At 39.7% G+C, this 27,369-nt stretch overlaps 3 protein-coding genes across 3 annotated transcripts in view; 1 reads left to right on the forward strand and 2 right to left on the reverse strand.

The window, feature by feature from the left end:
• The window catches only part of arhgap35a (Rho GTPase activating protein 35a), a 61,708-nt gene extending 57,437 nt beyond the window's left edge, over window positions 1-4,271 (reverse strand). Inside the window, exon 1 of the mRNA XM_063494438.1 lies at window positions 3,648-4,271. The gene's annotated coding sequence lies outside the window, so the exon portion shown is untranslated. The remainder of the gene's footprint in view (window positions 1-3,647) is intronic.
• A 4,597-nt stretch (window positions 4,272-8,868) lies between these two features.
• ap2s1 (adaptor related protein complex 2 subunit sigma 1) lies at window positions 8,869-16,794 on the forward strand. The gene is made up of 5 exons (XM_063493753.1): window positions 8,869-9,023; window positions 9,568-9,717; window positions 10,130-10,243; window positions 14,596-14,655; window positions 15,236-16,794. Exons 1-5 carry the CDS (start codon window positions 9,021-9,023, stop codon window positions 15,335-15,337), a joined length of 429 nt encoding a protein of 142 aa, XP_063349823.1. The 5' UTR covers window positions 8,869-9,020; the 3' UTR covers window positions 15,338-16,794.
• Window positions 16,795-17,522: 728 nt separating this feature from the next.
• rab4b (RAB4B, member RAS oncogene family) lies at window positions 17,523-26,815 on the reverse strand. Its single transcript, XM_063493818.1, has 8 exons — window positions 26,655-26,815; window positions 23,140-23,220; window positions 22,173-22,287; window positions 21,943-22,005; window positions 21,097-21,251; window positions 20,923-21,018; window positions 20,564-20,739; window positions 17,523-20,438 (listed from the first exon to the last, which is right to left on the reverse strand). Exons 1-7 carry the CDS (start codon window positions 26,668-26,670, stop codon window positions 20,624-20,626), a joined length of 642 nt encoding a protein of 213 aa, XP_063349888.1. The 5' UTR covers window positions 26,671-26,815; the 3' UTR covers window positions 17,523-20,438; window positions 20,564-20,623.
• Window positions 26,816-27,369: the final 554 nt, after the last annotated feature.

A 27,369-nucleotide genomic window follows, 5' to 3' on the forward strand; every position in this document is an offset into this window, starting at 1 on the left:
TCCTTTAATACTTATGTAGGTGGATTTCAGAGCAGTCTTTTTGTTGCTTTTTTTTTTTTTTGAGTGAGAGAGGTTTCAAATGTCTACAGGCTTTCAACAGACCGTATAAACACTGACTCATCCAAAAACCATCAGAGGCCATTATACCCTTAACATGATAATCTAATGGAGCGTGTATTTATGCATGACAAATCTCTCATTTTAAGCTAGTGCCCTGCACAGTCCACAAACCTCAGAGAACTTTAAGGATAAGAACCATGTTGGCAGTGTGTGTAGGTGGTGCAAACTTTGTGCGTGCAATCATAGAAGCAGAAGTCCAACCTATTGAACTCCAGGCAGTGGCCTCGTTTTATTGGCAGAGCCTCAATCATAACATCTTATCTACGGCCATGCTGAGTCATGGAATTCAGCTGTGTCCAATAGCCAAGCAGCAGGGTTACTTATGGCTGCCATTGATTGGTTGATCCCTGAGCACAAAGCTGAAAGGGCACATACCAGGAACACAGCCTGAAGCAGAAACTGGCAGCAGTTTGTTCACACTTTACTTTACTCAAAAGTAAAGTGTTGTAGCGGCCCCCCCACCCAAAAACTGAAAACCCACTTTGTGGCGTCACACTCTCACTTTTCCTCGTTCCTAAAGATCTCCCTTCATGTTCAGGCTCCACAGCTCTTGTCCTTCTGTTGTGTAATCGCATTTGCAAAAGAGAAAACAGGGCCGTTCGTGTCCAGAGGTCACCAATCCGCTGTGGTCCTTGACAGTCACAGTAATTTCAAACATTGTCAGCACTGTGTTATTTATTTATTTATTTTTAAATATTAACGCTATTTTAAAGTACCTCAATAGAACCGTACAGCCACCATTCAAACCACTGTTCATATCCATAGCCCTTATTTTTATCTAGAAATGTCCAACAATGATGGATTTGTGTTGAACTTAAAATTCTCAGATCACTAATTTGTTAAAAAGGGCCAATGAATAGAAATATTAGTAATACTTTCTAATCTTTTTGTTCCCTCAAAACAGGGTCATTTCCCTCGTACATAAATTGGTCAATCAGGGCACAGAGCTAAACTGGCTCTGGAACAGAACAGGGCCACAGTACAGAGGCCTTTATATCAGCCTGTGCCCATCTGCAAATCTGTAATGAGCAAGAGAGCCGAAACAGTGGGGAGAGAAGAGAACCTCAGTTCAACTGAGGCAGGCACACTTTCTAATGGAAATTCAGATACAATCATCCCAGAATGCACTTCTCTCTGCCTAATAATCAGCCACTAGAACAAGGCAGCCATTGAGAGGAGAGTGACTGTAATCTGGTCCACCAAACTCCAAAGCTGCCCGCTATAATTAGCTCCTTTCTCCATCAAACACAGACTTACAGTGACTCGCAAGCAACCCTCTCTTGTAATACAAGAGGAAAGAGATTTAGCGAACGACGCGTTTTCTGATGAGTAGGAAAAAATTTTTCCATGCTTGGCAGGTGGAGTAACTTCACTCTGACAGGTATGCAAGCAGTAAAACTGGAGCAGGTGCAAGTCCACCATTTAATTCAGCCAGCACAGTAGAAATCTAAGAGTCTGGGTCGACACTGCAAAGCGCCCGTGCTGTGCTACAAGCCAGAGACACTTTCGCCCTATTGAAATAAACTAATCACTACTTGGCTTAGTGAATTAAGTAATGTTTCACACTACAGGGCTCCTCGTTTTTTCCCCCCACTGGTCCACTGTTGAGAAAACAAGTGAGCTGACATCTTAGATTTGCTGTAAGGAGTAAGTGTTCCTATGCTGCTTCTATTACAAAGCATGAAAAACCCTGGATTTATCTGTTCACATAATATGGGACAGAACAGTGTCCTCATCAAAGGATGCATTCTCATCTCTGGCCTACATGCTGACAAACAAAGCCTGTTCTCCTCTAATCTCGGGAACATGTTCAAGCCCAGGACTCACAACATGATCCCAGAGACAGACTGACAGGGGTGAGTGGGTATGCTGGTAGCTAGCCTGCTGCCTGGGCAAATGGCACGGCTATTAGGGGAAGAAGAGGCTTCCTGGAGAGGTGTGACTGCACTGCAAAGGGCCCAATCAAGCACAGAACAGAAGTGCTGACAGCTGCTAATGCATTTACCTGAGCGCAAAGAGACTGTCTTACCAAGAAAACTTTGCATACGAGTCTGTGTGCGTTTCCTCCTTAGTATGGTCTTCCTGACAAGGCTGATTAAGATGAAAGGGAGGAAAACTCATCAAAAAGCACATATCCAAGCAGAGCCAGTAAATGTGTGCTTCAACCTACTTGCTTGAAAAGGATGCACGACACCAAAGGCACATACCCATTATCAAGGTTCCTGTTTTAAAATGTCTCCTTTAACTGGCAATGACACAGCAGCACAGACCAAACCAATGGATACTCTGTTTTAAGGCAACATCATAAAGCTACACGGAGATCTCATGCTTTAAAATCAGCCATTGTCAGTCAGTCTTTAATGTAGAAGGATCACTCTTTGAATTAATAGCACCAAAGTCCAGTGGAAGGACTCACAAAAAAAAAAAAAAACAGAAAGGAAGAAAAGGGGGTGGCTTCCAGGGCAATGACCACTTTGCTGCAGGATTAGGCTGTGACACACTGGTGACTAGTCCTGGCATAAAAATAGATTAATAGTGTTAATTGTCTCCATTAGGTCACCCTAACCAGCCCAGAACCAAAGGACAAAGGGGTGGACATTCCACAATCAGTGAGCCAACATAAATATCCTCACCTGAGATTGGTGAGAAATAACTTGACATGTTTTATATGCTTTCTAGGAAGAACACAGCCTTTTGTGTTACAGGTTGGGTAAAGGAAATGAGGAAGTTAGTACAGGTACCCTCAGGCATTAGCCAACTATATCAAATAGCCAGCCCTGTGCAGCTTTGGCATTTACAAAGTTAATGATAGATTCAATAAAGGTTAAAATATCTTTTCATGAAGAAAACGTAGTATATTAAGACCTTAAATGTACGAAGTTACAATAAACAAAGCTTTTTAAAACATTAAAAGTCTTTTTTTTTTTTTTAAAGCAGAGCATAGTAAGAAATAAACTGAACATGCAAACATACTGTGACACAACTGTTTAACAATCTTCAGCCTATCCCAAACATCCTATCTGCTCTATCCCGATTTCAAGTCCTGTTTGCCCCTTACGTTCAGACATAGCCTGGAGTTTCTCCAGGTCTGACAGACCAATGCATTCCAGGTGTTGTTGTCCAAACAATTGTAAGGTTTGGACAGGATCCATTTTTAAGACCCCCACCCCCATCAGTCCCTTTCTCCTATATAAACGTCCCATTTAAACAAGCACACGCTAACCCCTAACCTGCATAAGAACGCCTTTTATTTTAATACACACTCGTATCATCACGCAGTCATTATGATTACTATTAACGGGCTTCAAATCAAGCCAGCCCCCGTGGAGGGGAGGGGGACTGGGGTTAACTCCCAGTTTCTTGTTACTCGCAGCACTTCACTGCAACCCAAGCTGCAATGTTGGGAGAAGTAAAATCAGGTGAACGCCTTAAAATGCCTTTTGCCAATACTAGTTAGGTCTAAAAACTGCTTATTCACACTGACTCACACACACACAATCGTGGCCGAAAAGCTACAGTCTACCTACCATATCATTCCCGTTTCTGTCCTGCTCTTGTCCGCTCCTTTCTTCCTCTCCGTGCTCCTCTGCGACCCGCAGCCGGGGAAATACTTTAAAAACCAGACAAAAACACTCCCTACAAGCGCTCACATCGATTATTTTCCGCCTTTTCAGTAAACAGGCTGTCTGTCCATTGCTTCCCACATAGGGTGTTCACTTACATCAGTCTGAAGTTTTCAGACACGAGATACATAGATGGTCTGTCTTTTCTCCCAGTCTGGAAAAAATACAAGTAAATTCTAGTAAGGAAAAGGGCAGGAAAAAAAATCCTGCTCAACTTCAGTTTTTTTCACCACGGCTGGAAACGTCTTGCGAGGAGGAGAAAAGGGGGGCCGGCGTTGGAAAGCGCTGTTTCGGTGTGTTTTCCCTTCTTGGTTCACCACCACGTTGTTTTGACCAATTATTATTTCCTTTGTTGTGTCAAAAATTTACAAAAAAAAAAGAGTCCGCAGGAAACGCGACCGCAAGGATCAGCCTTCATTTACAGAAAAAGCGCCGCTGTTGGAAGAGTACAACAGTTCGTACGAAAGCCTTGTGTGTGTGTGTTTTTTTTCCCTTTCTGATGTTAAGCCCCTTGCAGGATAAATGTGTGACGTTGTGTTTAAGTCTATTTTTTTCCCCAGCTTCCCAGTAATGGCGGCATGCTCTTCACAGAGAGACACTCTCGCCCAGCGGTAAATATACACAATTACAACAAACGCAGACTGTTTATGATACGCTGCTCACCGCCACACTATTAAGGCGTAGCTAATGGTGACTAGTAAGCCGAGACCAACAGTGAATTTATTTCATATGAACCATCATAATACTCTTCCATACGTATGTATATTTAAGCTAAAAAAAATAGTTGACGTATAACATGCTGAATACATTAGAAATTAAAAAGAAATATTCGCAAATATTCGAAACAACAAAAAACACAAAGGGTGACTATGCTTTAGCTAGCAACCAGCTACTTCTAGTTACTTTAACTATTTCTGTTACTTTCTAGTTTCATTTCTTTATAGCCCTTTCTTTTATTTTAAATTGAAGAACAGCAAACTAGCTCCGTTGTACAACATGGACTTATTTGTGAGTTGTATCAAAGTGGGGCTAATGTCTTTAATGTCTCATCTTGGATTACTGTTAAACATGAAACTGTTATTTATTATTTCTAAGCATAAAAAAGAAATGTGTTTATGTTATCATGACTGTAATTAATTTATTTTATTTTGGCCCATTTGCGTTCATGGCCCCACGGCTCCCATACCACTTCCTTGCAAAACTGACCACCATTTCCCTGGACAGATTCAAGCATTAGTTATACAACACTGTGCAAAGCTCTTGAATAACCCATTTGTTTCTTTATATTTAGCCAGGAAAATGGAAATAGGTTCAGCGATTTATTGAAACATCTGTAAGGATGTGTGGAAATACAGTATATAAGGCAAAAACAAAGTTTGTACTATTTTAATGAGCTACGTCAGTAGAGTTTCCATATGTGTTTTTCAATTTAGGTATCCTTTGACTGCGCTGGAAGTGTGTTTGAGATCATAGTCATGCTTTAAAATGAAGCTGATGCTAATCAGAAATCTGTATTCAGAATTTCATCCGCTTCCATCAAATCCCTCACACCACCGCCGCTGAACTGCAGACCTAAACCATGACAGACACTCTACCATGTTTTACTGACGACTCTAGACACGCCCTGTTTTACCCCTGCCCTGATCTCTTCTACACATGATGATTTCAACTGAAAAAAACTTCAAATGTGGATTCATCACTCCTGTTGTCACTGAGCTTCAGTTCAATTGGTTTGTAATTTGGCACACCTCAGCCTTTTCTTCTTGTTCCCTTTCCTTAAGAATTGCTTCTTGACAGCCACCTTAAGAAGAGAGGAATGGGAAATGGGAACTAATTACAAAATGATTTGATTGTGACAGACTGCTAGTAACAAAAGTTTCTAAAGAAACAAATTTAAATAGTCTCTTTTTCTGATATCTTTTATGTGTAGAAAACCAGGTGTGGTTCATCTTTTGACTTAGGTTCCTTTTTTATGGTTGAATGATTCATAGGTCAATAATAAGTGGTTCACTTAGCATTGATCATTGGCTGAGGACTTTTGCACAGAACTGTTGCTTAATAGATTTTAATAGTTGATGGCTGAATCATTTGTGATAGATTTGTTGTGCATTCACCCAACGACTCCCACCTAAACTTTTATTGAACAGCAGAGAGAGGAAATGTTTAATGCCTTTCCTGAGAAAAATTAATCATTTTAAAGGTTAGTCCTAATTATAAGTGTTGTTCGCTGAGTTATGTGCTTGTCAAGAGTTATTGCGAAGTGTTTTCTACTTTGATTAAAGCCATTTTAAAAATTAAGGCAGAGAGTTGAGATACATTGGAGAAATATCTGCAGTGTTGTACAAGACAACAGCCTGTACTAAGAGCTCAAACAGATGTTTAGTGTCTAGCAGTGAGACCCTCTCTTGAAATTCTTTCTCTCTCTCTCTCTCATTCACTTGCTTCCTCTCTCTCCCTGTTAGTCCTTCCTTGAACTCTCAAGAACATGCAATTCCGATCTGGTAATCTAAACTCTGTGTGATATGAAAACAAATAGTTTGTGTGGCCGTAGAACTCAATTTATTGTTTTGAACTGGAATTTGGCACTTTAGGGGATATTTAAGACTAAACCATTGTAAACAATAGAGGCATCGTGTTTAAAGGTTATTACTGTATTCAACCTCCTGGAGTGTTGGATAGCAGAATCAAAACATAGCAGAAAATCATTTGTAATAAAAAAAATAGGAAAGAAATTATGTTGTTCTTACGTAAGTTATTAAATTGAAGTACATAATGTGCACTATGTGTGTCCTGACAAGCTTGAATTGTGACCCACCATTAAATACACAGTCAAACAGGGTTCAAGGTGCACTGTCCTGTGTTTGAGTAAGTCCACACGCTTCTGTCCAATTGCATTACTCACTAGGTTCTCAGCAATATTTGCGTGACCCCAATCACACAGACCAAGATTAGCTGGGGTCAAAGTGTGTGTTGAATAATGTGCCTCTGTTTTACATCCCTTTCGCCTACCTCTGCTTGTTTTTAAAACAGGCCAAGGTCTTGCGACTATCACAAAACATTGCTATGCAGTGCTGTTTATGCGTATAATTCTTATATAACCACCACGGCAAATTTTATTTTTATTTTACTCTAAAATACGCGGCAGTATCAAAACACAGCTGCAAGCATTATACAGAAGAAAAACACTGCACTTTTTGTTTAATCACTGGTTGGTTTCCTCTTTCATTTTATTATTATTTTTTTCCATCCCACTTTCAGTCCTCGTTGTATCTGCAGCTAAAATATGTCTAAGTCCCAAGGGCAGCGCATTCCTCCACTCACAGTTGTGCAATCCCTGACAATCACAGTCCCCCATCCCCCCCACCTCTGACTCCCTAAACACCCAGAACAGAGGCAAGCTGTCCAAGCTGTCTGGGCAATGTTCTGCGGTGAACTGGCTGCCCAGGCAGACCAGTAAACAAACTCTGACTCTGCAGAAAACAACCTCCAAAAATAATGTAACCTCAAGGGGGTGCAAATAAGTTATATAGGCTATTGCTACTTTTCAGCCTGTAATGAGTTTAGGTATAAATCTTTTGTATTCTACAAATCTTCTTTTTTGTTCATATGTCTTTATGCTAATTATTCGCAATAATCTAATATAATTAAGCTGATATAAATAAAACAGTTTGATTAACTGTGTATGTGACAAATACACTATCACGTTTGGGGACTTTTTTACATTTACTATGTCTGTATGTGAGCAATTTTCACCATGTGTATAAACAAATAGAGCAGACAAAAGTCTCTTTGGACTATGATGATGTGATCTGTAGTGAGATCAGGCAGCACGTGGAAGAGAGCCTGGAGAAGTGGAGGTATCCTCTGTAGAGAAGAGGAATGAAAGTCAATAGAAGCCAGATAGAATAGACGTGTGAATGAGACGGAGACCGATTTAACAGTGAAGGTGACAGACAGTGCACAATAGAGAAGAAGAAGAGAGAGCAGGCAGGGTGGAGTGGGTGAAGACGAGTGTCAGGGGTGATTTGTCACAGATGGATAGCGGCAAGAGTGAAAGGGAAGATATAGATGTATGGTTTAGAGATGGTGGCCCTTACAAAAAGACAGGAGTTAGAGTTGAACATCCTCAGATTTTCATTGGGAGTGGGACCAGTAGGGATAGGATAGGAAATCAGTATATCAGAGGGACAGCTCAGGTGAAGTGCTTTTGAAACAAAGTTAGAGAGCCAAGGGTGTGATGTTTTGGACATGTGAGGTGGAGGGGTAGGTGATTCGAGAAAGGATGTTAAATATGAAGCTGCCAGGTAGGCAGACAACAGGAAGATCATCGAGAAGGTTAATGGATGTAGTGATGGAGGACATACAGAGGACTGGTGTGACAGAGGAGTATGCTAGGCAAGGGGAGATAGGAGATGAAGGTAAATGATTCACTATGGCGACCATTAAGTTCAATACTGGTGATCGTGGCTCAAGAGTTGGGAGTTCGCCTTGTAATCGGAAGGTTGCCGGTTCAAGCCCCGACTCGGACAGTCTCGGTCGTTGTGTTCTTCGGCAAGACACTTCACCCGTTGCCTACTGGTGGTGGTCAGAGGGCCCGGTGGCGCCAGTGTCTGTCAGTGCGCCCCAGGGTGGCTGTGGCTACAATGTAGCTTGCCATCACCAGTGTGTGAATGGGTGGATGACTGGTTGTGTAACGCGCTTTGGGGTCCTTAGGGACTAGTAAAAGCGCTATAAAAATACAGGCCATTTACCATTTAAAGGGAGCAGCCAAAAGAAGAACCAGTCTAAGAACTGACAGGAAATTGCCCAAGAGAACAGTGACATTTTTTTAAATCAATTTTAAAGTAATAGGATACTATAAAAATAGATAACAAGTGGAATGCAATACTTATGAAATTATTCCACAGGAAGTGCTTCCGTTAGTTCTTTCAGAAAAGAATAAAACCTGAAACAAACACGAAAAACTACAAAAATATTTAGAGAGATGGGCTCTTTGCTTCTCATGTGATCCACTGCACGACTCAATACGAGACACCACACAGTGATGTTGGTTGTTGTAGTTCTATATTAAAACCCATTGCTTCTAAATGTGACAGCAAAAACTACAATCCCATCATGCAACGTGACGCAGCCATAGTTTTGCCACTTCCTATTAGCTTGGAGAAAATAGCGGACGAGCGGTCATAAAATATCGATGTATTAATGTGAAAATTATTGCACACTTGCTTGGGAACCTGCTGCTTTGGAGTCTCTAAGGTCCATATTTGGGAGGCGAAAATGGTAAATATGTCTCAAACGAACTATGTTGTGTTTTCTTCTCATGTCAGTAGCATTTGTCGTTTGGTTGCTAGCATCTGAGAGTTCGCCAGGTCGGCTATTCCATTCAGTGAGTAGAAAACGATAAGCTAACTGGGACGCCAACAATTTAAAATCAAGATGTTTTACCAAACAACTATCAGTTTACTGAAATAGATCGATTTTACTTTGCCGAGTTCTCCGAAAATGATGCTGTCAAAATGAATGGGTGTGGTTTAGCTAACACTATGTTTAACTGTCGATAAGCTGTAGATAAGCTAAGGGTAGCTACAGTTACTTGTAATTTCTCTTACATATTAAAATAGTTGGATGCCTAAATGGTAAGTATCTCCAAAGTTATATTATGTACGACAGCTACTAATAGGCAAAGTAAGATTATATTGTGTGTTGCTAATGAGTCACTTCTGGGAGTTTCATAATTCTGTTAGTATCAAACTGCTTAATATTGGATATTAAGGACAAGTAAAGAATGCCTCATTTATTTATTTTTTTGTCTTGTTTCTTACAGATCCGCTTTATCCTCATCCAGAACCGAGCGGGAAAGACACGACTGGCCAAATGGTACATGCAGTTTGATGATGATGAGAAACAGAAGTTGATTGAAGAAGTGCATGCTGTCGTTACTGTCAGAGATGCCAAGCACACCAACTTTGTGGAGGTATGGGATTAGGCAGTGCTGCATGTACCCACATTTTCTTTTTTAAAACGATTCTTTGACGTGCTAGAACAGCAACAACCTCTTTTCTCTAATCCTGTATAATGACACAGCTGGCCCTGCTCCTTCAGTATATAGATATTGCAGGCATTATCTCTTAGCATGTTTTTTTTTTTTTTTTTTTTAATGTTATATGCATAACTGAATGAAATTCTAGTGGAATACAACATCAAAAGAAAAGAGAACCCGTTTAGTGGATCAGGTTTTTAATGCTATTAAAAAAAAATCAGTATGAATGTATGCATACTGGGTGTGTTTTACCTTACCGTGGGAGCTTCAGCCCTGGTAAATCTGCTACTGTTGTCATAATATGCAAGATTAAGCTCTTAAGAGGATTTTTCTGTTGTTCTCACAGTTCAGGAACTTCAAGATCATTTACAGACGTTATGCTGGTCTGTACTTCTGTATTTGTGTGGACGTGACTGATAATAACTTGGCATACCTCGAGGGAATCCACAACTTTGTAGAGGTAAATGAAACACACAATATATAGACCTAGTAAGTGAGCTATGATAATTTAGTTGTCATGGTCTGATGGTTTTCAAAAATGTCTCTCAATGATTTTGTTCAGAGGCTATCATCCTTCACTGGCTTGGAGCTCCTTTAGAACTTCTCTGGGTTGTAAGGATTGCAGTAAAATTATATGTAGTATAAGTCTTTAGTACTTAAAGTTGAAGTATATACGGTGGAAGTGAAAAAGTAAAAAAAATAAATAAAATAAAAGCTGGATTACAAAGAAGCGGAGGAAAAGAAAAGAAAGAATATAAATTAGTTAAGCATTATTCTGTACAGCTAAACACAATCCACATATTATTTACCAACCTGTATACATTTATAGCTAAATGCACATATATTTCAATATTATTTTTTAATCTTTCAATAACAGAGAGAACAGGAAGAAAAACAAAATCCCCTCTTGCTTCTTTCATCAGTCTCCACTGGTATTCTCAGTTTTCACCCTGACTCAAAGCATCCCATATTCAGCAATTAAATTCTGCCATTTATTTTCAAAAATATCTTTATTTTGATATATTTCCTCTGCCCACATAATGATGCTGTTATTCAAGTATTTACCTTCCACATAATAGAGGACAATTGTAAAAACTGAATTGGTAGAAGAGATCCACTATGCTGTGATTTGACTTCCTGCTGATAAAATCTGCATAAGACTATAGAACTACAACATTATACTATAGAGTGCCCTATTTTTGAAGCATATTCCCAGTAGGCAAGTATCTATAAAATAATTCAACCTGTGAAATTCAAACTGAAAGATCAAATGCAGTTATGCAGATATAAACCCTTTCTTCCATGGCATACATATGTCCAATTTTAAAAGATGATATGTTTTCTTTTTTATCTGTTGCTTTCTGAAGAGCGCATCGTTTAGATTTTACATTATTATAATATTGTTTCCCAATTGTGAACGCCATTCTGGATTTCAAATAACTCAGGTATAAAGCATGCTTTAAATTCAGAATAAAGTGCTACCTGAATTTATGCATTTTTAAAAGTCTAACTTATTCATAGTTTTTAGTGAAGTCAGATTGTTTTCTATAAATCTGACTTAGCCGAAGCTCAGACCACAGCTTGTATCTATAGTTTAATCTTTTAGCATGACGCTGTATTTCAGTACAAATTCCAGAACCCATTAAAGCTATGTTTACGTCACATTCATTTTACAGTCTTGGGTGTATCATTTTTGACTAGTGTTAGTGTTATGGCATGCTGGAAAAAAAATGTTATCGTTAAAATATTGATAGATTTGATAACGCCTTGCCACATAGATACACTGCAGTGCCAAAAGGCAGCATTGCACTATTTTATGACCTGGCTCAAAAGTCACAGCATGAAGACTGATCCCAGAGTTTCTAAAAACACTGGTTTTATTTTAAAGTACTTAAAATTTCTGCAAAAAATGAAAGACCAGAGAGCATAAACACAAGAAGTGCCATCCTCCTAAGCCAACCTCAGGCATGGCTTTATCCAATCTCGTCAGGTGTAAATAATTGGCCACTGTCACTGCAAGACAAGTAGAGGTTGCAGATGGGTGTACCACCTCCCCTACTCAAAAAGGTTCTTCCAAAATCCCCAAATAAAGAAAAGACCCCTCTGGAGTCTTCTGGTTCTTGATATCCTAGATCTGAAATACAAATAGGGAAAGCAGGACAACAGTGTGCCTTGCAACGGTGGCATATTTATTCCAATCAAGCTAAATCAACCCTGGAAAGAAGATTAAGCCAGCAACAATCTCCCAGAACACTCAAAGCGCTGTATAAATGCCTCATTCACCCATTCACACAAGCACTTTCTTCTGTGCGTAAGTGCTTTCTATCTACCAATCACACACATTCATACTCAGGTGGCTGCATGGGAGAGCAACTTGGGGTGCATTTGGCATGCATACTGGAGGAGCCAGGGATCGAACCAGTCACCAACCTTCCGATCAGTAGATGACTTGCTCTACCTCCTGAGCTGCAGCCACTCCCATTTAAAGAAAACTACTGTCTGACCACTACACAGAAAAACTTAGTCCTTTTAAAATAATTTAAATGGATTTAATCATTATGAAGATCACACAAATTGCTACACTGCATACACGATAGTAACATGCGATCAACCCAAATTGGAGTATAACACCAGCAAACCAAAATGATTACTCAGAAATGTTTGCAACTGAAACCAATAGTAGTAACCAATAATCCCAACCAGAAGTGATCTGTTGTCCCCACAACATAAATAGTCACATACCAAGTGGTTCTATACCACAGAAGGTTACTATAGCCACAAAATTCAGTATCACTCCCCACGTTGATCACAGCAACAATTGTGGCTTAACACCACAGTTACCATTATTACCTGGCCAACAACAATTACAAGTGATCCAAATGAAACTGACCAACTTCTCCAAAACACTAAAGGTCACAGCACAAAACACTCACCTTATCATTAGGTTAAAAAAAGGCATGTTCACACAAAGACATAACTAAATACCACATGCCATCTCAAGAAAAGACCTACCTGCTATAAACATAAGGCCATAACTAGTGGTGCAACGGATCCGAAATCTCACGGTTCGGATCAGGTCACGGTTTTAAGACAAAAAATTTAACTCGCTACTTACTTATTTAAGTATTTTTTGCCTATTAAAAAACATTCAACTCAAGACTCATTCCACGCAATTATATAAAAACAAATTAAGGTGCAATGTAGGGCAGTACAGGGCTTTGTATCTACCACTCCGCTGTGATATAATGAGCGGTCACGGTCACAAAGCTTTCCGTTGCCCTGGAGGTCCACCCATTTGTTGTTAGGGCAACAGAAGATGCCTGGGACAGTTCAGCCATAACTTTAGACTTTTCCTGCTCATACATGCTTGGAACGATCTTGTCACTGAAGTGGACAACGGGATATCATAGCGTGGCTCAAGCACATTCATCATAGTTCAAACCCCTTGTTTTGCACAACAGAATAAGGCCTCACGTCTGCAGCTAAAGACCCCAATAGTTTTGTAATAGCTTTAGGCCGGACGGATTGGGCAGCAAATGGCTGCTTAAACGCCGCAAACTCCTGTGCTCCTCCACCTGGACCGCGAGCGCTGGCCATAACTATGGCTTGACAGACTAACCACGCGCACCATACATATACTTTTTTTCTTCTTTTTCGAATCTTCGGATCACGTGCGTGCCGAACCGTGGAGTGAGATCGGTTCAGATTACGGATCAACAGTGATCCGTTGCACCACTAGCCATAACTAGTGAATGCCCTCAAACTGCTCTCAGAATTCCCTCCAAAATTCAATGTCGCTGGTTTCATTTTGAGCAACTCTGAACCTAAAACACCTAAACAAATACAGAACTAACTTTACCCACCTAGTCTTCAGTGGTGCATCAGGTTCGAGACAAGTTATGCTGCCTTCATGGACTTTAATCAACAGTTGTTATGGGATAGTTGGTGTTATTTTTAAAATGGTTGAACTCTTTGTTATCAAGTTATTGCATTTAGTTTAATCAGTGATTTAGAGAGCATAGGTAGATCACGGTGATTGTCTGGACACATCAGCCAGCTTGAGTGTGCTTTCTTCTAAAGCTTAGTTTAACATCTCTTTATTTTTCTAATCATTTAGTCTTTAAATGATGTGGTAGCAACTGAAATTGTGAGCTTAAAGTACAATCTAGTGTTTGCCACTAGCTAAGACAAACAGTAGACCATTTTCTGTCCAGAGCACCCGGGAGTGAAGGTCATTTGATGTAATGTTTGACTGTGAAGGAATGCACATTACGGTATTTCCAAAATGAGCAGTCTTACTTTCTAGCTGTCAAGCTTGTTATTACATAAAGCCCCATCTAAACACCAATGAAGGGTTTTTAAAAAAAAAAAAATTATTACTATTTTAGTCAGTGAAAATGTTCTCATAAAAGATACCATGCCACACTTTCCATTAGCTCACAGCAGGATTTGCTCATAGGCTGGTTTTAACATTCATTGTAGCAAATACTTAACAAGGGGTCAGTAATTCTGGCTTTGTAAATGAAACCGTATCACTGCTCGAAATGATCTCCTGTGGAAACGAGATGAGGCCAGACTCACATTAATTTTAAATGGCCACATTTTAGATGTAGTAGATATAAGTGTATTACATGGTTTTCAAGTGGATTCTGCTGCTGCTACAGCATCACATAATTTCTGCACTAGTGCATTACATTAAGATATATATGTATATGTGTGTGTGTGTGTGTGTGTGTGTCTTACTAAAGTAGTAGTGTTTGGATTCTTATCTGATTGAATTGAAAGTCTGTATTTTCAATGGCTTCTTTGAAGGTGCTGAATGAGTATTTCCACAATGTGTGTGAGCTGGACCTTGTGTTCAACTTCTACAAGGTAAGCATATTGAGAAGTGAATTCTTCCCTTTTGTTTTTAAGAGTCTTAATATCCAGTTAAAAAGACCTTGAACAGAGGAGGACAAAAGAGAGCTCTGAAAGTGCTTCTTTTAGTATAGTGCCATGGTAACTGATATAATAATCACAGCTAGGTTTTTTTCTTTTTGATCTTAATTACTTTAGTGGGGGTGGATTTTTTTTCTTTTCATAAATGCTTAAATTCCCTTCCCCCACCTGCCGCTAGTGTTAATTGCTAATTACCTAAAGCATGTGAACATCCACCCACATGCTTTACTCTAACACCGCTCATGTATGACATGGCCAGAAACCAACAAATAAGGTAAATCAGCTGTTGACAACTACAACCTCAAACTACAACACACCTGAGAAAAGCAGGTGATGGAAAGAAGAGTGACTCATCTTGTCAGGTTAATTTCTTTGTCACTCTGGTTATTTTTACACGATGATGACAAATAGCAGGCTAGATGACTACTTTGTGATATTTGTACTCTGTTTTGAATCATCATAATATCCTCAGTTGCATCACAGTGTTGGGCTCTGTCCTCTGAATTGTTTCAAGGTGTACACGGTGGTGGATGAGATGTTCCTGGCGGGGGAGATCAGGGAGACCAGTCAGACAAAGGTCCTCAAGCAGCTCCTCATGCTCCAATCACTCGAGTAAAGAAGAAGAAGAAAAAAAAAGTCGATAACCATCTATCTTACCTGGATACTAATCTGCTGCCCTGGCACCCAAAACATCTTGCTCCTTTTTTTGTATCAGTCTGAAATGGACATTTGTCATGTTCCTGTCTCTGCAGAGCTAACATTTACCGGGACTTCAAGGGAAAGAGGGGGAGGGTGTGTTTAGTAAAGAAGATTAATATTGTTTACATATGGATATGAGTCCAATTAATCTTTTGTCACAAGTCTATATGTTGCAATATTCTGCACCCGTCTTACTGGTGACGATGTCTTGAAGGCTATACAGCACATTTCAACATGTTAACATTTCATATACTGCCTTAGTTACACTCAGCTGTATTCTGTTTTTCTTCTTCCACAAGCCAGTGGCCACAGAAATGAATTATTCCTGTAGTAACCACAAAGTAATTGCATTTATCTCTGTGCAGTGTGGAAACAAGTGTCACACTGCTCTCTTCTGCCCTCCTTATGTCCACCTCTCATTAACCTAAACATGTATTTAATGGCACTACTGTGACTAACAAGCACCATAGAGACTGCCTATAATGACCCCTGTGCATTGAGAAGTTATAATAGCCTCGCAGCCTTTTCTATAAGTAATGTTAAGCAGGATCTTGGAAGTTTTAGGATATTCATCATGGCTGTTGCGCAATTTATATCTGGATTGGAGTATAGGCAAACTACAAATAGAAACCTCTTCAGACCAGTTGACCCAGCACAGCTAGTTCAATTGAATGGAGTGTGCTTAGAACGAGTGCCGTTCTGACAGTTTGTTATGGCAACCTGTGCTGTCCAGACGTCCTCGTGGTTGGTGGTGGTCAATAGTATAGGTCATGTTACATCCAATGGTTGCACAGTGGTATGTTGTGATGATTTCTGTTGCTTTTGAAATGATCTTTATCATTTAATGCAGCTCGTTACATCAAATGGTGCTGGTTGGTTACTCTTAAGAACACTTAAAACTATCCCTAGATACAGAAGGTATATTTTACATAAATCAGTAATGTGAAAATTGCTTTGTATGGTGTGTACATACAGTGTAGCCTGTGTTGAATATTGTGAACACGAATAGTTCCTGCTCACAGTATTTCCATACATTCCTTTGGCATTGCATAAAATGAGTTGAATTTTAAATTCCTCTTAAAATCCTCTTAGAAAAAAAAAAAAAAAGCTTTTACTCACATCCCTTTGCTCAGCCTAAATCTTTGACATGGTCATACTCTAATTTTAACCATATCTATTCACAGGTCTCAAAGGTGGTTTCCTGTATTCAAGTTTTGTATTTTTTTTTTTTTAAATTAGTGAAATATGTACTGCTTCCCTTCTTGTCCACCTGTGAGTTTGTTGATGAAAGTGATGCGTGTAGTACTGTCACCTGTTCACTTATGCCAGTAGCTCCCTCTTTGTGTAAATAATAAACAGATGAAGTAATGCAAAGGTTTCAGTATCTGACCTAATATTCTGGGAAAAGGGGATTTTATTAGGTGTAGATCTTGACTTTTTCCTGATGTCTTAAAACATATAGTCATGCTACACTGTTAAAACTGTTGGGCTGATTTCATATAAAACATAACACTCAAAGCTACTGACGAAACATGTAAAAACAAGTCTTTAAAATTCAGATTTAAACCTCTGTCTAATGCGTCAGCGCCATCTAGCGGTAAACCAATCCTTTCCTTCGGTGAATTTGCAATGTGGTTATGAGGTCATCTTGATAGCCTGTCTAAAAATCAATAAATCATTCAATATATCCACTTGAGCTACATTAAACCGCTCTGGCCATTACTCCATCGACCCAAGAGCATAAATCCAGACAATTGTGACAGAGGGCATTTACTCTTCATCATATGAGTCCTCTGATATCCTAACCTCAACCTGACTGCCTTTGAGAGAAATGACTTGACAGAAGAATGGTAGGCAGAGGTAAATGAATCATGTACCTAGTAGGACCCATTGTTAAATTTCAAGGTCTGTTAAGTCAGCTAGCTATAAATCTGATTTGTAAATACTGCTTGCGTTGCTGTGCACGAGGGCTGGGGGTCACCAACATTCAGGATCCGATGCACTTCAACGCCCTTGAGCATTAACCGAGTGAATACAGTGGCTTAATGCCAAAGAAAAATAAAAAAATCCCTGATAGCATTAACATTCAGGAAACCGGTGAAAAGAGTTAAATGAAAAACAAGCAGTTTACTGGGAATTGCATAATCATTACAATCAATGAGCAACACTCACCCTTAATAGACAATAGACAAATCTTATTTACAGGATAGGTTACTTGAGATGTACAGTAGTATTTAGGTTAGATTATATAACATTACTAAGCAACAACTGAGTTGGATTGCGTTCATCACATTATTGAGTCTATACTGGAACAAATGAGAAAATAATGTTCATATAGCTACTCTGATTATCTTTATGAACTGTACAGCGAATACAGATGAATGCAGGCTAACGATTCAACAGTTGACTCAATAACTGCGCATAGATGACAGCCTGTGAACGAGTGATCAGAATTGCTGCTGATGGCCACCTACAGCTCACAAAGTCAACACCCTTCCATCATTACCTCCACGTCAGCAGGGAGCAATAAACCAATCAAATCTCACACAGCATGAGATCACACTATTACACCATTTTTTTTGTTGCTGCCTGACAGCACCAGAAAAAAATGAAACCATATGAAGAATCTCAGTTGTCATTTAGTAAAAAGAAAAAAAGATAACATCTAAAATTCATATATTTATTACATTATACAGTTCAAGTAAAATAAAATGTACAATTCTATAGTTACAGCATATAAACAAAACAAACACAGATTCAAAAGTAAAAGTGCACTTGCAGAAGGAGACAAACTATCATGCTATGCAAATATTTTATGAAAGCAATGTGTTTTGACCATCTGTCTCTTGATGTCCTATATGATCTCATGTTTGCCCTTTCAGTGTGCTGGCTCAGTTGAGCTTAAACACATATGGTTTGTCTGGGAGAACGTATGCCAACACAGAGGCTTGAGAAATACGTTTGTTTTTGAGCTCCTCTTGGCTTGGTTTGTATGACCTGCTCTCAGACAGTGATTCAGACAGAAGCGGTGCCTTTGATTAAACAGCAGAGCAGGGGCTTTGGATTTTCTAAGCCATTAACTTGCAACCTCATTTTCCTCCAGCAGCACCACAAACCATGTTGTCAGTGTTACAAGCAGAGAGGAAACTGTGTTTCTGTGGAAATTCCCCTGTTTCTCTCTAGGGTAATACAAGGTCTGTTCTAAAGAGAAAACATCTGGGTCAGTTCAGTGGTGCAACAAAACTGACATTTTGCAGCAGAGCTGCAGAGGGAGATATTAAAGGGAAAACTTGGAATTTGACCCATACACTGAGGAAATGTGGTGTCTCAGTTATACTGAGAGGGCCACTTTGCTGGCATGGATCGGTTCTACTTTTCCTTTTAGAGGGTCAGGGTCACCAATAGTCACAAAAAAACAAAAAACAAAACAACTTCATCTTAGGCAGAAAACTGATGGGGGTGGTGTCTTCTAGGGTGAGAATGTCCCTATCAATAGAGCATGAGGGATTATTGTTCCGACTATAAAAAAAATAAAATAATACAAATCATATACTACAGCTCAAACGAGCACATATGGAAGATTTTGATTAGCATTTTAAGATGTCAAATGAGGAAATATTTATCTCTCCAGTACAGCTCCACTTGTACAATCAATGCCAATGAACAATGAAGATGATTTGAGAGTACATGGTCTAATAATAATTTTGTGTTGTCTTTTTTTCCCCCCCTCTGATATCCAGAGCTTAAAGAGAAGTGATTACTTAGAAGGTTAAAAACAGAATCCTGTCAAAGTGAACCTACAACCTGGCATGATTGTTTTTTTTAAAAAAGGTCAAACCTCAATGACGGGGCTGGTTGGGCGGCACAAAAGTTTCCCAAAGAAAACAAGCAAAAGCCAACTGTGGTTTCCTGTGACATCTTATACAGTGTGCATGTATGAATCTAAGAGATGTCATGGAGAAAAGCCCAGCAGGAGTCAAAAACATTATAATGCCAATTTATCACTATAACTGGTCATGTGAATTTAAACATGGTGTGAATCTGATAAAGCTCAATTTACAGACTTGTGGACTTTTGGTTTAAATAAAGAGCAAAAGTTCTCATTTTTGTGCTTTCAACCTGACCCACAGCCTTGCCTGTTTGGGTGTAGAATGGAGTGATGGGATCATTCCCCCATGAGAGTTTATACATATCAGTGTTGGGATTAATATGCTATGAATCCATCTGGTCTACTACGAAGGCCAACACTCTACAGTGCACTTTATTGCAACCCAAAAGTTTTTAATTTAGGACTCAAACACTATACTGGCTTGAAAACTCAAGGTCAGCCAAGATTCAACATTCACTTTAAATAAGTAGTATTACAAAAAAAATTAAAATGACAGGACAAAGTTGAAAGGATTTGCATCACGCCTGGTATAAATCGTACCCCAAAATATGTGATGTTTATCATTTATTTTCCATTACTGATCATTTATGAGAAGTATAGTTAATGATGCATGATTTAAAAAAAAATAAATAGTAAGGGATGTCTTTATGAATGCTAAAACTAGGAAGAAAAAAAAACTAATGACCCACACAAGGACAGGTTGAATGCACAAAAGAGTTTAACAATAATAATTTACAAGCAATGATATGTAAATGCTGAAAGTATTTTGGGGATTGCTAAAACCAGAATGAAAAAGCACAGAGCAAGAGAGAAAAAAAAAAAAAACAACAACAAAAAACCCCCCCAACACACAACAGTAGGGCAGCCCAAACACACAACCCTTGACTTTGTCCTTGTCTGGTAAGTAACAGAGACCATGGTGGAGGATGTCTCTTTACATTTCCACTTTGCTCACACCGAGGGGTTATGCTGTCCAAACGCAAGGGCAAAACCGACCCCCTCAGGTAAGCCGTAGAGACTCTTACCAGAGGTCAAGGGTCATAGGTTGCAGTGATCTCCACGACCCAAGGTGATCCAAGGTGTGTGGAACTGAAGAAGATGGGGAAGGACGATCACACACCAAAAAAACCTGGAGCCGAGATGTTTCAGAACAGGAAACAAAGTGAGCACCGACACGCCCTCATCAACGCTAACACAGATAAAACCTGTTAGTTTACAAGTCCCACTGGTCACATGAGTTAACAAGTTACTGACCTGTAGGGGGAGTTCTGTCTGTGTGGACCTGCGGGCTGGGGTGAGGGTGGGTCCCGACCCCTAGCAATTACACTGCTGCTTATTCTGTGTTGTGGTGCCTCTGGGCTGTCGCAGCTGCCTCAACGAAGCATCTCCATACTGAATACCTGAACCCATCCTCTCTGGGTCTAACTCGCCTTTGAGAGAAGCACAATGAGAAACATCAGTGTCACAGACATGTATGCTCTAAAAATGTCAGATCCACATGACTTCATGCGCTCAAGCTCTAAAAGCATTAAAAACAAAACATGGAAAAGTCACTAAATTCTAACAGAAAACATTCAACTCAGATACACTTCTATAACAAAGAAAATGTGTACCTGAATCTATCTTGTTGAGAATGGTGCGAGCGCACTTCAAGAAACCCTCCTCGACATTTTCACCTGTTAGCGCGCTAGTCTCTAGAAACATCAGCTCTGTGTGTGGGAGAACAAAAATACTTCTAAGAGTGGGGAAAAAATAATTTGAAATGCATCAATGTACAGATAAGTTACCATTCTCCTGAGCGAAGCGTGAAGCTTCAAGGAAGGTCACCTCTCTGTCTGCATCCAAGTCTTTCTTGTTGCCACATAGGATAATAACAATGTTGGGACTCGCCAGTGTCCGTGCATCCGTCAGCCAGTTAGTCAGTGCATTGTATGTCTCTCGACTGTAAGACATATTTTATTCATGTTATTTACCCAATTTTCTGTTTCAGTTTGTTTTCAGCATGAGGCTGTAGCTCTAGTTTCATTGTACACACTTGTCGGTTTCACTGTGCTAGAGTGTGTCAGGTGACACCATCTGTGATGGACTTCTGCTTTCCTCTACAGCCGCTACCTGACAGAGGATGCCTCTATATTACAGCCCTTGACAGTCCGCACTCCACCTCCCCTCAACAAAAGCCCATACTTTGTTAAAAGCAAACTACTGCATTCAATCCATCTTGATTTTACAACCCAGAGTTTATAAAATACACTAATATGAGTGGTCTGTCATTAAACAGCACGATTTCTGGAGGCTGTACAGGCACAATGTGACTCCTTTTGTTAGTTGCTATATGGACTTGAAGCAGTATGAACACTCAAAAATAAACTAAGCTTCCAGTTAAGTCTGTAAAATTTCATTTCAATTGTTGCCACATTTAAAATATTCAATTAATCACATGCCAATGCCCACACCAAATACAACCTTACATTTTGTTGCTTCTGGGAGTCTTAGTAAACATTTATTTTTTATTCTGGGAAAATTAAGGTACAACTGTAGTATCTACATCCCATTATCACAGCAAACAAAAAGCTCACTTTGTTAGAGAAACTTGTGAAAAGGAAGTGGGAGCACGAGGTCAGTGGTTGTTTTACCTGGTAATATCGTAGACAAGAAGTGCTCCAGCTGCTCCTCTGTAGTAGCTGCGTGTAACAGAGCTGCGGAGAAAATGGAGGGGAAAAAAAAAGGCTCCTTTAAAAGATCAGATGGTGAGATTTGACAGGAGAAACTGTCCAATCATTTTAACAATTATCATCAGTCAGACACTTCAATATCCCAGTGGAGCTGGGACTTGTGACTTTAGGTAAATTTTGAAGGTAGATACCGAAATCTCTCCTGCCCAGCAGTATCCCAGATCTGCAGTTTGACTGTCTTTCCTCCAACGTTGACCACTCTAGACCCAAACTCCACACCGATGGTGTGGTTGGAGTCCTGTTTAACTGCAGCAGGAACAAACAGAAGATAGTGTAAAAAAGGGACAACGTGAAATATACATAAAGGAGCAGGAAAACAAACGAAAAAACTACAGTGCAGCCCTTGTAATTATGCTATTATGTATTTATCCCTTGCAAAGCTAGGGATCCACTGCTATGATAGAGACTACATTTGTAACTCGGAATCTACATGTGTAATACTGGGTGTTTGGCTTGTTTAAAAGACCTCTGCTGCTGTTTTCAAATACCTCATATCCACATTATAAGCTACAGGGAGTTGCAGATTAGATTAACAGTGCCAAGTTGCCCAGCCTCTCTTTCTCTATCCACAGGGACCCCTGAGATATCTTAATCAAATTAAATGTAATCACGAGCACGACTCTGTACATGGTGGAGTGTTGACATGGTTTTTTTTTTTTTTAAACCACCCCTTTGAAACTGAATTGAAATTTCAATTTGTATTTTAAACTAATTAATGTATCATATGGAGAATTTTAACAATATAATGAGAGCATCAAGCTCGGTGTAAACTCGGCCATTGTTAGCTAGAGAAAGTCTACAGGAAGTATAATTTTTTTCCCCCCATTTAACCACACAGAAAATTTTCTCTTTCTGAAGGACAGTGTGAGGCAAAGAACTGTGGTGATTGGTTTTATTCTGGGTCGACAAATGCCCACATCATCCTGTCATTGTACTCTGACTCATACCAGTCAATGAAGAATTTTCTCCAGATCATCAGCAGACTAACGGTTTAGTCAATATGCAACTCGTGAAACTGACTACAATAATTTCGTGAATGTGTCCATTTATGTGTCTGCGCAGTATTAAACTTTAGAAATGCAGCATTTTAGAACTTACACTTGTTCTCAATGAACTGGTGGAGGAGACAGGATTTCCCCGTCCCAGCACTGCCAATCACCAGGAACTTAAACAGGAAGTCTGCAAGCACAAAAAAAGAGGTAGAGATCAATGCAATGCCAACATCAATGGAGAACCTGCTGCTCTTTGCACTTCCATCCTCAGGGACAATCCTTCCTCTTAATCCCATTGAGCTACTACTTTCATAGTATCCTGCCAAACCCAAATTAGCCTACTAATCACAAAGCGCCTAGCATGTAATCAGTTTAACTTGCCACTTACGATTCTAATTTAATACACTTGTTTGTCTGAGGTTGAAATTGAGTGTGTCTGAAGCCTTAGAAAAGCACCAACACTTAATAACACATGTCATTAGAGCAAGGTTAGAGCTTTAGCATTATTAACCACAGCTTAGGGCAACAGACTTGCACACGGGTTGAATAACCAGAGGCAGGTTTTTGCACAGATGTAAAAAGTGGGTCTTTTCTTTGAAGGGCTCAATCCAGCCAACACAAATGATCCATAATGACTTGATCCCTTGACATGCAAACCCATTTAGAGTACAGATAGCCATTGTGTGCTGTGGTCAAAGATAACACAAGGGGGTATTTGCATACTGGATGTATGCTGAATGGCAGTTCTGACCAGTATACTGGGAGATCTGATAAGGAGAGTTAGGTATGAAAAGTGGCTGCATGTGTGTGAATTTATGCTGATGAGTTATGAAAACCACGTTGCAAGGAAAGAAAAAAAGGCTTTGGAATTACCAGGATGTCAGAATTTCTTAACCACCTAAGCAGTAGCAGTAAAGGGCTGACCATGTGTTTCATGTACAGCTTGTGGGACTAGCACAACACAGTGATTGGGAGGAATTCTGCATCATTCCTTCCAAGAGAGCCGTTTCAGTTCATAAATATTTGTTTGCTCCCTTTCTAGGTCATGCTACATAATTTCAACTAGGTCAGGACTGCCGTTTGTCCATCACTCCCCAAAAATTCTTCTTTCTGAACCACTCTGTTGTTTTACTTTTGCTTTAAGTCACTGTCTGGCTGCGTTACCCAACTGCTTGAAGCTCTGGGTCATGAACTGCTCCTCTGTTCTTACACTGAGAACATTTTTTGGTATAATTTTAAATGAAATGTTCTGTTAAAGACTACAGGCCATCCAGATCCCAAGGACAGCCCAAAACCATGATGCTACCTCTACCATGCTATCATTTTTAAAGGCATGATACGGCACGCTCTGAAACAAACTGCTAACAGAAAAGTTCACTTCCTCGGTGGGATGAAACAAGACATGAAAGGTTAGTGCATAAGTGAATCAAAGTCTTTGTGTGTTAGATTAGTCAAGTCCCATCTGGCTATACTTGTGATTTACATAAAGACCAGCCTCTATGAGCAATCAGTCAGTAATCCAGGTAATTCCTAAGGCTTCACAAGCTTTATCTTGCAACTTTCAATCTCTCTTTGCTCTCTCTTAGCTCTGGCTAAGTAAGAGATAATACATAATTAAAGAGGTAGTAAATGAAATGCAAGACATGCAGAAGTGATAGTGTGCTCCTAAATATGTGAAAGCTAACCATGATGGCAAACTACAGCTTCCCTTCTGAGAACTTGTTCAGGTTGAATTTAAAGTAAATTTTCAATTTCACTTTGAGCTCAAAGGTTCTGAAAGCACAAAGCCTGGCAAGTGACTACTGGCTGCTGTTGATATCACCAGCTTCACACAAAGTCAACAGAAACAGTAAAGCAAAGAATGAGATTAATCTTTACTTTCTGGGTGACATTTAAACCAATTATGTCATTGCTCCATGAACCACCTTCATTTGCTGACACACACCTCCGCCAGCTCAGTTCATGGTGCACCTTTGTTGAAGCGGGTGTTTTCTTAAGCAACACAAGCCAGAGGTCAAAGTCTCGGTAACAGAGTAACTGCAACAAAGCGAAGGTGTCGAAACCCACTTATTTTTCTGTGTAACAGCAGTCAGCGTAACATCTCAACCACACTTCAGTGGCTGTGACAGTGCTGACAAAAATCAGAGACAGACCGCTCAGTTTTAAAAGCTTGCCCAAGCCTTTCTGCATTTTCTCAGACATCGTATACTCCTGTGTGAGATCTGGACACAACAATCAAACCATCAATAATGTCAAAAGCAGGGAGAATGAACTGCAGCACTACCCTCTCAGGCTACTTTATTCCTCACCCATCAATATTAAGTACCCCTCCACCAGGGAGGAGAACAACAATTATCTGCATTCACTTACAGTGTGATGGAGCCGTCAATATAAAAAGTAATGATGAATAAAAACTAACAGCAAAAAAAGTTAAATACAAGGTGTACTACTACAATATTTTCCTTCTCCCCCTGCTACATGTGCCAAATTCTGTAACATCAACATAAACTCATGAATGATTCTCATGTTGATATTGAAATTAATAAGTGAAAACTATGTATTTTAAAACACTTAACAGGCCCTTATTGAATTCATAATGCCTTTTTGTCTACTTCTGATCCTCCAGATGAGACAGTTGAGGAGACAGAGAGAGAGAAGGAAAAAAAATCAATAAAAGTCTTTTACAGCTCCCATTAGTGCTGGCACTCTCCCATAAATGTTGCCCACTTGGATAAAGTTTCATACGAGGAAAGAGAGAGACAGGGTACAAGTATAAACAGAGGGAGAGAGTGTATCTGGGAGTGCAACAGGAGAGGATGATGGTGTGCCATTTCATAACAAATGGCTCTGCAGTGTCAGGCTTACTGACTGACTATCAGACAGAGTACTGTTTAATGAATTTATGAGACCATGAATACATCTCTGTATCTGCTCATTATGTGAATGATCATAGATAAGTGCAGGCAGCATTCATTCTGTCAGGATTCATTTGTAACGTATCTGTGTCAAGCGCAAGAGCGGAGTTACTTTAAATAAGCATGGAAGCAGATGTATTACACCAGTGAGACACCAAGCAGCGTCTGCCCTGCAGGTAACCGATGCATGATCAACCATCGCTATCAAACTTCCTCTTACAGGCCTTGTGGCTAGCAGTTAAAAGTAAAAATATACATCAAATCGCAGCAGCCTTTCCTGTCGCAAGGTCACACAACTTGCCTGAATCTCCCCAAGTTCACGTTAACTCAACGTCTCTACACATGCTATTAATGGCTTTTGTTTAAAGTTTGGCCAACTTTTACCCGTTGATGTCTCACCATCTTTCTGCTCTCCTTATTGCCCGTGAAGCACTGCACGCTACTATCAAACGACAGGGGTGTCAGTTAATACACACGAAGAAATCCAACCAGAGCACTTTAACTGACCTACGTGTCAGCACTGAATGTTAATTATTACTGTTAAAATCCACAGACACGGTGAGGTGGCAAGTTAGCCTGTGGCTAAGCTAAGCTAATCTTACAGTTTGCTGATAGCAACGCTGCCAGTCTGTCACATTAGACCACGAACCAGTCACACATAACAGCTAGCAAGCATTAAATGACCGCCTACTCCACACAAACATACCGTATGTCTCAGACATGTTGACCCTCGCTGTACAGAGGACTCAGTCGGACTCTTTTACTGTTCTTTTAGTACTGTGACAGCCGTGTGCCCGCTGGCTTCACACCTCTTTACGGTGTTTATCTACGATGCTAGAGGTTTCCTTGATCCTTTCCCAGCTTCCTCTGCTCCGACCACAACCAGTACAGCTACGCGCTACGTCATAAGTTATCTAGTGGTGTTGCGTTCATGTGTTATTGGCCACGTTGGAATTTTAAGAGAAGAGACGAACACGCTGAAAGGACACTGCACAGAAACTGAGTGAATTTTACGAATAGACAGTTCTCATTTGTACGCTTAAACTAATGAACGAACGACTAGTACAGAAAATGATGCTCAGTTAGAGAAGCGTGAAGTCTAGCCAACTTTAACTAAGCTAAAAAGCAAAGCGCGTTGTATTAAGACAGATCAAGACCAGATTTTTCCCTGTATAGTTTTTACAGATAGTTTATTTATGAATCGCAGTGTTCCAGCAACACATTGCCATCGATTACAAACACACCACAAAATAGACACGAGGTAGATGAAACTAAATAAATAAATAATACGAGCAAAGTCGAATATAAATGTAATAAGACATGACATCGAAATATTGCTACAATATTGTACAGTATAGTGTGGAAATAAGAAGTAGAGTGAGCTTGTGCATTGCCTCTTACAGAATTAATGTCCTTTTCCT

This window comes from Pelmatolapia mariae, linkage group LG14 (assembly GCF_036321145.2).
Source record: "Pelmatolapia mariae isolate MD_Pm_ZW linkage group LG14, Pm_UMD_F_2, whole genome shotgun sequence".
In the NCBI taxonomy this organism is placed as follows: Eukaryota; Metazoa; Chordata; class Actinopteri; order Cichliformes; family Cichlidae; genus Pelmatolapia; species Pelmatolapia mariae.

Excerpts from the sequence above, each read along its gene's own strand:
- rab4b (XM_063493818.1), bottom strand. Across the intron at positions 22,006-22,172 it reads GCTGGGCAGGAGAGATTTCG|CTCTGTTACACGCAGCTACT; the intron begins GTATCTACCTTC and ends TTTTCTCCGCAG. Across the intron at positions 21,252-21,942 it reads CTTGTCTACGATATTACCAG|TCGAGAGACATACAATGCAC; the intron begins GTAAAACAACCA and ends TATGTCTTACAG.
- ap2s1 (XM_063493753.1), top strand. Across the intron at positions 9,718-10,129 it reads AGCACACCAACTTTGTGGAG|TTCAGGAACTTCAAGATCAT; the intron begins GTATGGGATTAG and ends TTGTTCTCACAG. Across the intron at positions 10,244-14,595 it reads GAATCCACAACTTTGTAGAG|GTGCTGAATGAGTATTTCCA; the intron begins GTAAATGAAACA and ends GCTTCTTTGAAG.